General features: G+C 41.2%; 2 protein-coding genes across 2 annotated transcripts; both read right to left on the bottom strand.

Moving 5' to 3' along the window:
* Window positions 1-1,622: 1,622 nt before the first annotated feature.
* LOC132287145 (uncharacterized) lies at window positions 1,623-3,367 on the bottom strand. The gene is made up of 2 exons (XM_059789665.1): window positions 2,858-3,367; window positions 1,623-2,755 (listed from the first exon to the last, which is right to left on the bottom strand). Exons 1-2 carry the CDS (start codon window positions 2,981-2,983, stop codon window positions 1,940-1,942), a joined length of 942 nt encoding a protein of 313 aa, XP_059645648.1. The 5' UTR covers window positions 2,984-3,367; the 3' UTR covers window positions 1,623-1,939.
* A 6,663-nt stretch (window positions 3,368-10,030) lies between these two features.
* Window positions 10,031-11,853, bottom strand: LOC132295090 (basic leucine zipper 24-like). Its single transcript, XM_059793167.1, has 2 exons — window positions 11,674-11,853; window positions 10,031-11,151 (listed from the first exon to the last, which is right to left on the bottom strand). Exon 2 carries the CDS (start codon window positions 11,116-11,118, stop codon window positions 10,309-10,311), a length of 810 nt encoding a protein of 269 aa, XP_059649150.1. The 5' UTR covers window positions 11,119-11,151; window positions 11,674-11,853; the 3' UTR covers window positions 10,031-10,308.
* Window positions 11,854-12,342: the final 489 nt, after the last annotated feature.

The following is a 12,342-nucleotide window of genomic DNA, read 5'->3' as shown; positions in this document are numbered from 1 at the left end:
TCAGAAGCTTAGCATGGAGTCGGGATCAGAACGACGAGATGTTAAGATTGAACCTCGACATGATAGACGAAAGGAGAGACGCAGCGGCTATAAGGCTAGCATCGTATCAGCAAGTGCTGGCGAATAGTCACAACAAGAGAGTAAAACACAGGGATTTTGCCCCTGGCGATCTGGTTCTGAAAAGAAAGGTGGGGATGGTCAAAAAAATGATGCCACCCTGGGAAGGCCCATACAGAATTGCGGAAGTCATTGGCAAGGGGACATATACGTTGGAAACCATGGCGGGAAGGTTGGTCAGCAAGCCCTGGAACGCCACGTCTCTGAAGAGGTACTACCAATAAAAGCTAAGTTCTGGCTTTAATTGGATGTTATTTGTTGTCAATCAAATACGTATGAATGAGCAAGTTACTGAAATTTACAAAAAAAGAATTTTCTTTTCCAACGGTCTACTATAAAAACTTAAAACCAAGTGGCAAGTGGCACTCTAGCCGAGCGCCAGGCACTTAAGCAAGATAAGTGGCAGCTGGCACTATAAGCCGAACGCCAGACACTTGCTAAAAATTTAAAGCCAAGTGGCAAGTGGCATTCTAGCCGAGCGCCAGGCACTTAAGCAAGATAAGTGGCAGCTGGCACTATAAGCCGAACGCCAGACACTTGCTAAAAATTTAAAGCCAAGTGGCAAGTGGCATTCTAGCCGAGCGCCAGGCACTTAAGCAAGATAAGTGGCAGCTGGCACTATAAGCCGAACGCCAGACACTTGCTAAAAATTTAAAGCCAAGTGGCAAGTGGCATTCTAGCCGAGCGCCAGGCACTTAAGCAAGATAAGTGGCAGCTGGCACTATAAGCCGAACGCCAGACACTTGCCAAAAATTTAAAGCCAAGTGACAAGTGGCATTCTAGCCGAGCGCCAGGCACTTAAGCAAGATAAGTGGCAGCTGGCACTATAAGCCGAACGCCAGACACTTGCTAAAAATTTAAAGCCAAGTGGCAAGTGGCATTCTAGCCGAGCGCCAGGCACTTAAGCAAGATAAGTGGCAGCTGGCACTATAAGCCGAACGCCAGACACTTGCTAAAAATTTAAAGCCAAGTGGCAAGTGGCATTCTAGCCGAGCGCCAGGCACTTAAGCAAGATAAGTGGCAGCTGGCACTATAAGCCGAACGCCAGACACTTGCTAAAAATTTAAAGCCAAGTGGCAAGTGGCATTCTAGCCGAGCGCCAGACACTTAAGCAAGATAAGTGGCAGCTGGCACTATAAGCCGAACGCCAGACACTTGCTAAAAATTTAAAGCCAAGTGGCAAGTGGCATTCTAGCCGAGCGCCAGGCACTTAAGCAAGATAAGTGGCAGCTGGCACTATAAGCCGAACGCCAGACACTTGCTAAAAATTTAAAGCCAAGTGGCAAGTGGCATTCTAGCCGAGCGCCAGGCACTTAAGCAAGATAAGTGGCAGCTGGCACTATAAGCCGAACGCCAGACACTTGCCAAAAATTTAAAGCCAAGTGGCAAGTGGCATTCTAGCCGAGCGCCAGGCACTTAAGCAAGATAAGTGGCAGCTGGCACTATAAGCCGAACGCCAGACACTTGCTAAAAATTTAAAGCCAAGTGGCAAGTGGCATTCTAGCCGAGCGCCAGGCACTTAAGCAAGATAAGTGGCAGCTGGCACTATAAGCCGAACGCCAGACACTTGCTAAAAATTTAAAGCCAAGTGGCAAGTGGCATTCTAGCCGAGCGCCAGGCACTTGCCGTAAACAAACACACGGCAAAGCTAATATAAAAGAAAAAGAGAGAAAAGATATGTATGTACTGAAGATAAGTTGAATAGAGCACAACACATAGGGAAAAAGAGTTCTGTCATTTCATTAATATTGAACATTGAGTTTACAAAAGAGAGATGTCCATCATTACAAGAAGATATGAAATAGAAGAATTCGAAGGAGCCCTAGCTAGACGCCTCAGTACCAACAGCATCCTGGTCGCGCCGACTCGCCTCCTCGGCCCCATCAGCCGCCTCACCTTCATGAGGTGGGGAATCAAGGTGAATGACTGAATCGTTCGGCTGGGGTTCAGCGTCAGCAGTGGCTATAGAAGGAACCACGGTTGACGATTGGGGAGCGGTCAGTGGCAGAGCGGTAGGAGGAGCTGTGATGATCCTTGAGGATGCGATGTCCTGGCACTCATCAAATATACGTTCCGCTTCGGTGGGTTCTGGGTCGACATAGACCCCCAGAGGTTCGATCCCCAGATCCTTGTCTACCTCATCCGGAGTGGAGCTGGTCTGTCCCTCATCCGGAACCCGGTCGGCGAAACCTTCCCGGAATCCTTGAGCATACCGAAGAGCACCGACCCTGGAGAACCAAGCGTGAAGGGCCAGCATCCCACCACCCACTCTGCTGATCGCGTCGATCAGAGCGGTACGCTCGTCCAGAGCTCTTTTTTCAAAAGCCATCCGAGCAGACTGTTCATCAGCTAGAAGGCGCTGGAGTTCTGCCTTCTCTTCTCTAATTGATTCCCGCTCAGTCTGCCAGACGCTCTTCTCAAGCTGGAGGGCGTCCTTCTCATCCTGAAGGGAATCATTCTCCTTCTTCAGGACATCTCTCTCTTGCTCGGCTTTGTCAAGCCGAACCAGCACCTCGGTATTCTTCATGGCAAGGAGGTCGTTTTCTTTATTAGCCACCTCCAGGCTGTCAGAATACTTTCGGGCCCTGGCGTTCCCCATCTCCACCTGCTTCTGCATGGCCATCATCCCGAACAATGTCTGCATAGGTGCACAATAAAAACGGTTAAACCAATAGTCAGAACGGGCGAAGGCAAGACCAAGTAATATAAGAGAATTCATGAGTTGGAAAATAAAAGTCACCTCCATAGCAGATTGGGGAAAGCGACTGAACACGTCCTTCTGGGAAAGGCCCTTTGCCGCCTCAAGGTCCTTCGGAGTCCACATGCTCCTGTAGTAGGCCATAGCGGTCTGGCCATCCTTCAGCATGGTCTCGTTCGGTTTCACGAACGTCCCATCCGTTCGGGTGTACCGAGGGGCCCATGGCGGTAAGCTGGGGATAGAAGGGGGGCCTGAAGCAGAAGCAGAGCCACCAGCTGCAGGAGGCCCAGAGGGAGAAGGAGCTCTGATCGCTCGGTGCAAGAGAGTACCCGGCCCAGAGACCCGGGTCCTTCTAATGAGAGGCTCCTCCTCAGGATCGATTTCACTGTCAGGATGAGGCCTTTTGCCTCGTTCTTTGTCCCGACCGCCCCCCGCAGCAGCAGGAGTTATGGTAGCTGGGGAGGGCGCGTTCTGGTTGGCAGCAGGGGCGCTGGCAACAGGGTTAGTAGCCACTGCGCTCGGGACAGTGTCAGATATGGTGGCTGAGGAAGAAGCTGACGCTGGAGAGGAGGTTGCCCTAGCAGCAGGAGTGGCTGGGGGAGTATTTTTCCTCCTGCCAAAAAAGGGAATCTGAAGTCTGCTCATGTTGTAGCCGAGTGATGAGAGCGCAAAGAGGTTGTCTGAAGTGAGGAGATCTGAGCAGGAAGGAATATCGTTCAGAACGTATCTCTTCAAGTAGTTACTCCTATCCCTGCAAACACTATAGCTCAAGTCATCACAAGGTATTCCCAAGGAGCGGCATAAGTAAGTGCAAAAACGAGGAACGCATGTTTCACAGGGGCAGTCATGTTTATGGGATTTGAATTTTTTATAGGAGGAGACAGAGCAGACACCAAAGGCGCTCGGGATTGGGTAACCCTCTGCAGCCGGCGAAGACCAAGCCCCACTAATGCCCACTATGCTATCCCTCCAACCCTTTTCAGATTTTATTGTGTCAGTACATATGGACATCTTCTCGAACGGGTAGAGGTGGTAGAAGGGCTCGTTAATACGGATCTTACTCACCTTATAGCACAGAAGGAGGTCTATGAGGTCGAGGTCCAGATTTTTGTCACGCATCAACAAGAGCATAACAGATATGATTCTAAAGAAGTTGGGGTTGACCTGCAGAGGGGATATCCCCAATCTATTGAAGACATAACTAAAGAAAGGGTGCAGAGGGAACCTAACAACATTCAATTGAAGGTTCGTGAATAAGACTTCGCCGGGCAGGAGGCCGGCGCCGGTCGTAATGTTAACGTCTTGGGGGCAAACCCTAACTTCGATGTTGTCAGGAAGTCTAAGTCTCATACGAAGAACATCCAGATCTACAACCATGGTGGAAGTGATAGAAGAATCTACAAGAGGGTAAATGGAAGCCTGCCGAAAGTAAAAAGAACGAAACTAACCTCGGAGGACTGCAAGATCGCTGGAAGAATGACTCTTGAAGAATTTCACCAAGGAAAGCTTAGCACTGTTCTAGAAAAGAGAGAGACTTGGCTGATGATGGAGACGGTAAAGGGAAGTGAAGTGGAATTCTAGAGCATTATAAAGGCGAGGGGGCCCGAGGGCCGAAGCGTCGGGAAGGCCAGAAATCCCTCGAGCCCCGGAACATTGATGCTGGATCTGACCGTCCACTCCCCCACGTGGTTATCTCGAGCCGTCAACATCATGATGAGACGCCATCAATAATTACCCCTTATTAAATAAGGGGCAATTATGGGGGCAGTTGAGGAGGCCCCGGATGACATGGGCCAGATCCGACTCGCAAACATAGCATTCAGTCCGTACAGCTGGGCCAGCCCATAGAAGGACACTGCCATATGGGCCGAACGAGAGTAAGCCCATCAAAGGTGACCAAGGCTTACGAAGGAATAGGCCCAGATCCAGCAATTAGTAAATATCTTGTAAATATCTTGTAAATATCTATAAATAGGAGATGGAATGAAATGAAGGGGGATTTTTTTTGGGGTTGAGGTGTAAGAATTCTAGAGAGAGAAAGTGGAGAAGGAATTTCTTGCATCTTCAACTATGTATATTAATATTGAACGTAATTATTATATTATTTTAGTAATTACATTTTTACCATCCAACAATTACCATATATATATTGTGCAAACTACAAGAGTGTTTTTTCACTTCACCCTTTATATATATTGTGCTAGCAAATAATTCACACATCTATCCACTTTGTTTATCATGCAATTTTACTGTATTTTTAATTTTAAAGAACATAATTCTACAAATTAAAAATAGAGAAAATTTAATTTTAAATTTTAAATTTTTTTTTTTTTTTAAATTCAATTCCATTAAACTAATTCCACAAAGACTAAAATATCCCTTAAATAATAATTTTCTAATTAACAATCACGAATTCACGATGGAAGTGGAAGCGGAACATTCCACATTCATTGGATTCAGTGAAGGATTCAATTAAGTGCAATGATTTTTTTTGTTTTCTTTTTCTTTTTTTTTGTCTTTTCTGTCAACAATGATTTTCTAATTGACAAGCACGACCGAAATGAGAGGCGAACATTTCGCATTCAATAAAGTGCAACATAATTGACAGTCACAACAAAAATGGGAATTGAACATTCCGCAATCATTGGATCCAAAGGATTCAATATAGTGCGCTAAACCATCTCTAATTGGCTATGTAATAGGACACGGGATACGGACGGAACGTTAACATGTTAAAATTTTAAAAAATAAGACATGAATATAACCTGAATACGATTATATATAAATATAAATTTTTATTTTTATACATCTATTCAGTAATAGTATTATAAAATTTTAAAAAATGATATTATGTCATCATTGTAATAATTTTTATATCATATATATCATTATTTCATTGTTTTGTCACGATAATTCATATTATTTTTAATATTAGTGGATAGACTTGTATTTAAAATATCCGAGAATTGTTTAAAAAATGTCAAGAAAGTATTAAAAATAATAAAAGTAATTTTTATTTATGAACACGTATATAAAATGTCGAATATATATTCAACAAGTGTCTACAAAATGTCAATACGATAAAAAATAATAATAATAATAATAATAATAATAAAAATGAGAGATAGGAACATTTTACGTTGAGTAGATTTAATAAAGTGAGACCTGCACGGGTCCCAACCTCATTAAATCAAATCAAGTGAACGTCAAATCAAATAATTATTAAACCTAAGGGTGCACACGGTTCCGGTTCTCACGGTTTCGGCCGGAATTGGAACCATTCACAACGGTTCCTAAAAAATGGAATCGGAACAGGAACCGTATAGTGTGGAACTGAACCGGAACCGAATCGTAGAATTGGTTCGGTTCCGGTTCGGTTCCCATGGAACCGTTAACCGTTGGTTTTTGCCTTTTTACAGTGTTGTAAGTATGGAAGAAATAAATTAGTTGAGGAAATGGTACCTGTTTGTGCCTGGGAATAAAAGACCGGACAAATGTGAAATTCACAGATTTTAATACTCTAAATTTGAAATTCACAGATTTAATAGAGAATATGTGAAATTCACAGATTTTAATACTCTAAATTTGTGGAAATAATCAGTAATTCTAGATTAATTGACAGTTAGCTCAAACTCATCGCGGAGTATTCGAAAGAATTCAATTACAGAGTGGTGATACTGAAGAGTGCAACTTGTGAATTGGGCAAAACAAACAAGGAGGAAGAGTGGGATGCAAACAGGTTCATGGTCTCTTTCCTCACCCTAGTACAGACAACGTTGCAAGCAATAGAGAAGCAAAGAATTGAGAAATTTCTCACCCTATTACAGACAACGTGGTCTACAGAAAAAGCAGAGTCAATAGAATTTAGCAACACTTTCTCAAAAATAAAATTACGGTTCTTTTAATTTGTATATATAAACAAATGAATATACAAATGTCCCAAATACAAAGGACGCTAGAAGAATTTGTAGACTCTTAATAAACAAAAACTGAGGTTTTTTTGGGGTAATTAAGTATCAAATACTGAGTTTGTGTTCGCGAATTCTGTACCTAATTAATTAAAAAGTTTTATGGAAGATTGCTTTGCCAAGTATACATACACAATTGTAGATGCGCAAGTATGTTAAAACCTAGTTGAGGAGATTTCCCATTCTCCTTCACCAACCTCTAATGCCTCTAAATCTAGTCGTCTTCGAAACGTTGTTGGTGCCTGGCAAATGCTTCAGCGTAAACTCCCCTCTGCCGCCGCACATCGGACTTGAGAGGAGGCGAGGGCGATGAGGACTGAGGAGATGAGAGGAGGTGACTCAGGCGAGGGCTATGAGAGGTTAGAGTTCAGAGGATGCGAGGGTTAGCTTAAGGTTCGTCACTTCGTCAAACCCTAAGATGAGATATTGAGAGGAGGCAGGGAGTGAGGACTGAGAGTTTGAGAGGCTGAGAGTGAGAGCGACGAGCGTGAGAGATTTAGGGCAACAAACTATTAAACTAATAGGGTTTTTTTCACGTGTCTACTGTCTAAGGTCCAGGCTTGAGGCTCCAGCGACTTATCTTTAGTTCTTTACTTTTTTATTATAAAATTATATATATACGGTTCCGGTTCTTACCAGTTCCCACGGGTTGGAACCGGAACCGTATGTCAACGGTTCCTAAATTTGGAACCGGAACCGAAACCGTGAGAACCGGTAAAAACGGTTCCGGTTCTCACGGTTCCGATTCCGGTTCCGGTTCCGCGGTTCCGGTTCTTTTGTGCACCCCTAATTAAACCTGTCAGTTGTCACTTGTACATCGAGAGTTCTTTTTTCCTGAGTCGTACATTGAATTAATTGTCTTATTTTCTTTTTTCTTTCTAAAAATTTCTATTATAAACAACGAATGAATTGGTTTTTTTAGTTTGCATTTTCTCGACCCAACAAGTAAAAAACTTATTTTTATCAAGTATTCAACACATCTGTGACAGGAGAACAGAACAGCATATCTTTAATAATAGATTACGAGAAAACAAAAAAAAAAAAAAAAATCAATTCATTGCCATAGAATGTACAAGCCACTCGGCTCTATCATTTGTCCGGACAAAAGGAAAATTCAATTCATGGCCGCAATATGTACGACCGACTACTCACATGCATGTGGGGTCCACACTGTGAGTACTTAATACCTATTGTCTTTGTACTTTATCCTAAAAATAAAAACAAGTTTTTAATTCACAGTCATGGACACTGAGCAGGCATAAGATTCAACCGTTCATTAATATGCAGGTGTATTACGCCAACGGTTCAGACGTGGATGTAAAATATTTTTTTTCTCTTAATCTGGCCTAGCGAGCCACAATTGAGGCTTAAAATCTGATATTGCGTGCTTAACGGATCTAATAACAGTTCAACCTATTAACCACAATGGGCTGGGGTGTGATGATGAGCCGTGGACCCGAGGCCAATTCACAGGCTGAGCCTAGCGAGCTTGGATTGGATCAAAGCCTGGTCTATTGGACCAAAGCCTGGTTGGGCCTTTGGGCTTTTGGAGACTCCTAAATTCATGCTAGGTCTCTTACTGTGCACTTGGAGTAGAAAAGTAACTTGGTAAGAAAGAAAATATAATGGTAACCTCTCCCTTCAAACACTTTGAATCCGAAAGCCTATGCTCGTGAACACATATAAGCCTACACCAGTTTAGTGTTCACAGCCTACACAAATCGAGGCTAGCAATATTTGGCATCAACTTATTTACTAAACGAGCTCAAATATCAATCTAAAGTTTGGATCGTTCATTTAATGAACAAGCCCGAGTCGAGCTTTAAACGAGTCAATCCCTAGTTATTCATGTGCATTTGCAGTCCGCCTAAAAATTAGCTGTATTTTTAAATCCATCATCATTGTTAGTCATGTGGTAATTCCTAGTAGGGTTAATACCATATAAACTGCCAAATTTATCCAGAAACATCTCTGATGGTACCAAATGTCTTCATGCATACTGAGGACATTGAAAAATCACTTTGTACTGGCAAAGCTTCATGCTTGTATTTTGAGAGTGAGAAGTCTGAAACTGCATAGAAAATAATTAGGAAAACTGGCACAAACAACTCATGCAATTGCTTCTTGTTTAGCAGAATTGATGCCTGGCAAAAATCAAACAATGCATAATGAAAAGAAATGGCTTGCAACATGAATAGGATATATAAATAAAAAAACAAAAACAAAAAATGTTTAAATGCTTTTAGTTTTTCGTGTACGCAAAGCATTTCATAAAAAGCTTAACACCTCTCATTCTTATTACTTTTTCAATATGAAAAAGAAAAAAATTCAAAATGAAAAAGGTTATCTTATTCAAAACCCCAATTATGATATCCCTTCTCTCCCACTTCACACCTTGAAACACACCGTTCTTATAGAAAGAAAAGCGCTTTCACATCTTCTTAACCTGAAATGGCTGGGGAGAGCAAAGGTTCCTTTTCTTGAGGGTACATACTCCAGGGAACAGATCCACTGGAGACGGGGTGGGACCTGTAGCTCAGAGGATTAGAGCACGTTATGAACCACGATGTCGGGGGTTCGAATCCTTCCTCGCCCACAACCGAACCAAAAGAGGACTTTTTCCTCTGGGGGTGATCGGGATAGCGGGGGAAGCATGTAAAGCCCAATGACACAAAATTTACTTTTTCTCATTTTCACTCTGTATTAGGGAGTAATGCAACCATATAACTTGTGCATATAGTTCCTTATCTATTTATATACTTCGCCTTACTAACCAAAATTACGAGATTAAGGCAAGAGATTAAGGCAAGGATGATGATGATGACGACGATGACCTGACTAACCAAACTATAAAATAAGATGACAAACTTGCACTGCCTCAATTCTAAAACTCATCTTAATAAAGTCCAACATACCCAGAAAGAAATATTACCACCCCGTGTATTTTAATTGTCTTCGTAATCAGTATTGACAGTGATGCATCACAAACACACCAGAGTGCAGTATCAAGAAATATAGTCTATTTTATCACTTGATCAAACCCGACCAATGCCAGGTTATGATTTCTGTTATCAAGAAATATAGTGAATATTATTAATTGGCCGGGAGTACTACATATATAATAGGTACCCCGGGGTATTCAATATTTTTCCCCATGACAGAGTCTTTACTATATGGGTTACAAGTATGCAGCAACAAAATTTTCAAAAATTTCTAGTGTGATAGAATATTGTTTTACCAACCTACGAAAAAAAAGAAAAAAAAATTTATTTACATGCTAGACTCATACAAGCTATTTAGAGAGAAGAAATTTGTTTCCATATGCCACCAAGGGTACAGATTTATTTGTGCTAAACATGTACTGCAACATATATAAGCATCTTATGACATTCACTTTCTCACCAAATCCCACCATATACAAATTATTGTATCAAAGTACCATTACTATCTTCTGAAGTTAAACAAGTATTAGCGCAGTAAAAAAGAAGGATTTGAGGAACTTACAAATGAGACCTTCCCCTATAGTTAATCAGCTTGAGATGCAGAAGACACCAAGGCTTCCACTGCATCAAAGGAGTATCCTTCAGCACTTGCTATGTCATTTGCATTAGCTCGACAATCAATTATTGTCGGCCGACAATTTCCTTCCCGCCAAGAAGCCACCACCATTTTCCCACCTCCACCAATAGCCTCAATTGATGTCCCCATCTGAGGATGGAAGCATAGTGTATCCTTCTCACACCTTTGTCGGCCCATTCCCGCGCCATTTGCAGTGCCATTAGACTGCAATATCCCACAGTCGCCTTCCTTAAAACTCGTGGTAGTATTATTACACTGCTTTTGGAAGGACAAAACACCCAATTCATTATCAATCTTCCCTCTCAGATCCATCAACAACCCTCTAAGCCTCAAAACCTCGGCTTCGAGCATAGACTGACCCTGCAATTTCCTAACCAAATGCTGGTTCAAAACCCTCAATTTCTTCACCTCCTCCTCCAAAAATGCCGTGTGCGCCTTCTTCTTCTCCCTATACTTCCGAACCGCTTCTTTGTTCCCCGAAGCCCTCCTAGGTTTTGACACTACAGGTTCTCTATCGTTCGTCCCATCATCCTCCTCGGATTGAAAAACTTGGGTGTGGGTGTGGTAGCATGTGTGTGTGTGCGCCGCGTCAGGGCCAGGAGGATTGCAAGTGTGTGTGTGGGTGCATGTTTTGGTGTTTTTCAAGAATTCATCAAGAAATGAGTCCATTGATGTTGATACCTGAGTATTAGAAGAGGTGGAATTGGAATTTTGCAGTAAACCATAGTCCGAAAGCTCTATCTCTCCACCATCCATGTTGAATTCTCTTTTGTTCTTCCAAATTAAAACCTTGTGCAGTCATATAGTACTAGAAATGAGTATTTCTAAGAACCCCTATTCTCATCTTCTAGAGATTCTAAAAATTTGACCTAATTTATATGAAAATTTTGACCCAATTTACGAAGTTATCAACCAAAAGTAGAGCTCATGACTACTATTGATATAATTTATTCAAGAATATATGCAAAGAAGCAAGACCATGAGAACATAATCAATTAATTGCCCACAAAATAAATTCCCACAATCAACAAATTAAATCCACTAACCCCACTAAATTTCATGACCTATGAACATATAAAAACTACAAAATTAACAAATAATCATATGAAAAAGGTGATGTTCTTAATATACAGAAAGCAGCTTTTTTGAGGAATCAGAGAAAACCCCATACGGAGATTCTTCTCCAAAAGATAAAAAAAATAAAGCATAAAGACAAAGAATTTGATATTGAAACTGTTCAAGTGGTCAAGAGAATCAGAATACAAACACAACACAAGTGGGCGAGGTAAGAGAGAAAGGAAAATGACTCACTTTCTTGAGAAACAAACAAAGATGTGTTTGATCGAATTGGTAGGCAGAAGATATTTGATTTCTTTGTCACCAGCAGAGTGCATTTACCTGAGTTTTAATTATAATCTATATATGATCTATATTGTTTCATATATGTACCTGCACTTTAATCTTGGAAGCTTTTTAAGTGTACTGTGTATGTGAAGTACTTTTCCATTTTTATCTGTTTTAAGGAACATTTTTCAACCACACGTAGTGTTCCTCCTATTAGAAAACTTGTTGACTTCCATTTGTGCCCATCGACCAACTAAAAACTACCAATATGCTCCCTCTTTTCCAATTAAGCTTCAACTATTTTCATTTTATGTTTTTTGGGGTAATGTGCAAAAGAACCCATGTTATATAAATATGGTGCACAAAACGCCCCACTTGGTTTTTGTTTTTGGTTTTTTTTTTTTTTTTTTTGGCAAAAATATTATATTAAAACTTAGAAGTGCAGGCGTTCAAAGCCAAACTCCCAAAGTTAATGGAGAACAATCCAACTGCTAGATTATGAAGGCTTTCGCCCCCTTATATTTATTTTGATTGTTAATTTTGACTAATTTTTTTAATAAAATTTCCAAAGTATCTTTTTTATTTTTTCAGATAGTTTTTTATTTTTTATTTTAAATTTGTCTTAAGGGTATTTTA

This window comes from Cornus florida, unplaced genomic scaffold (assembly GCF_030987335.1).
Source record: "Cornus florida cultivar Cherokee Brave unplaced genomic scaffold, ASM3098733v1 CherokeeBrave_3.0.0_Hap2_Chr02, whole genome shotgun sequence".
In the NCBI taxonomy this organism is placed as follows: Eukaryota; Viridiplantae; Streptophyta; class Magnoliopsida; order Cornales; family Cornaceae; genus Cornus; species Cornus florida.
The sequence above is the reverse complement of the archived record's forward strand: the minus strand, read 5'-3'. Positions and strand labels throughout refer to the sequence as shown.

Coding starts and splice junctions, on each gene's coding strand:
- LOC132295090 (XM_059793167.1), bottom strand. CDS start 11,118: ATGGATGGTGGAGAGATAGAGCTTTCGGACTATGGTTTACTGCAAAAT.
- LOC132287145 (XM_059789665.1), bottom strand. CDS start 2,983: ATGCTGAAGGATGGCCAGACCGCTATGGCCTACTACAGGAGCATGTGG. Junction 2,756..2,857: donor TTCCCCAATCTGCTATGGAG/GTGACTTTTATT, acceptor GCACCTATGCAG/ACATTGTTCGGGATGATGGC.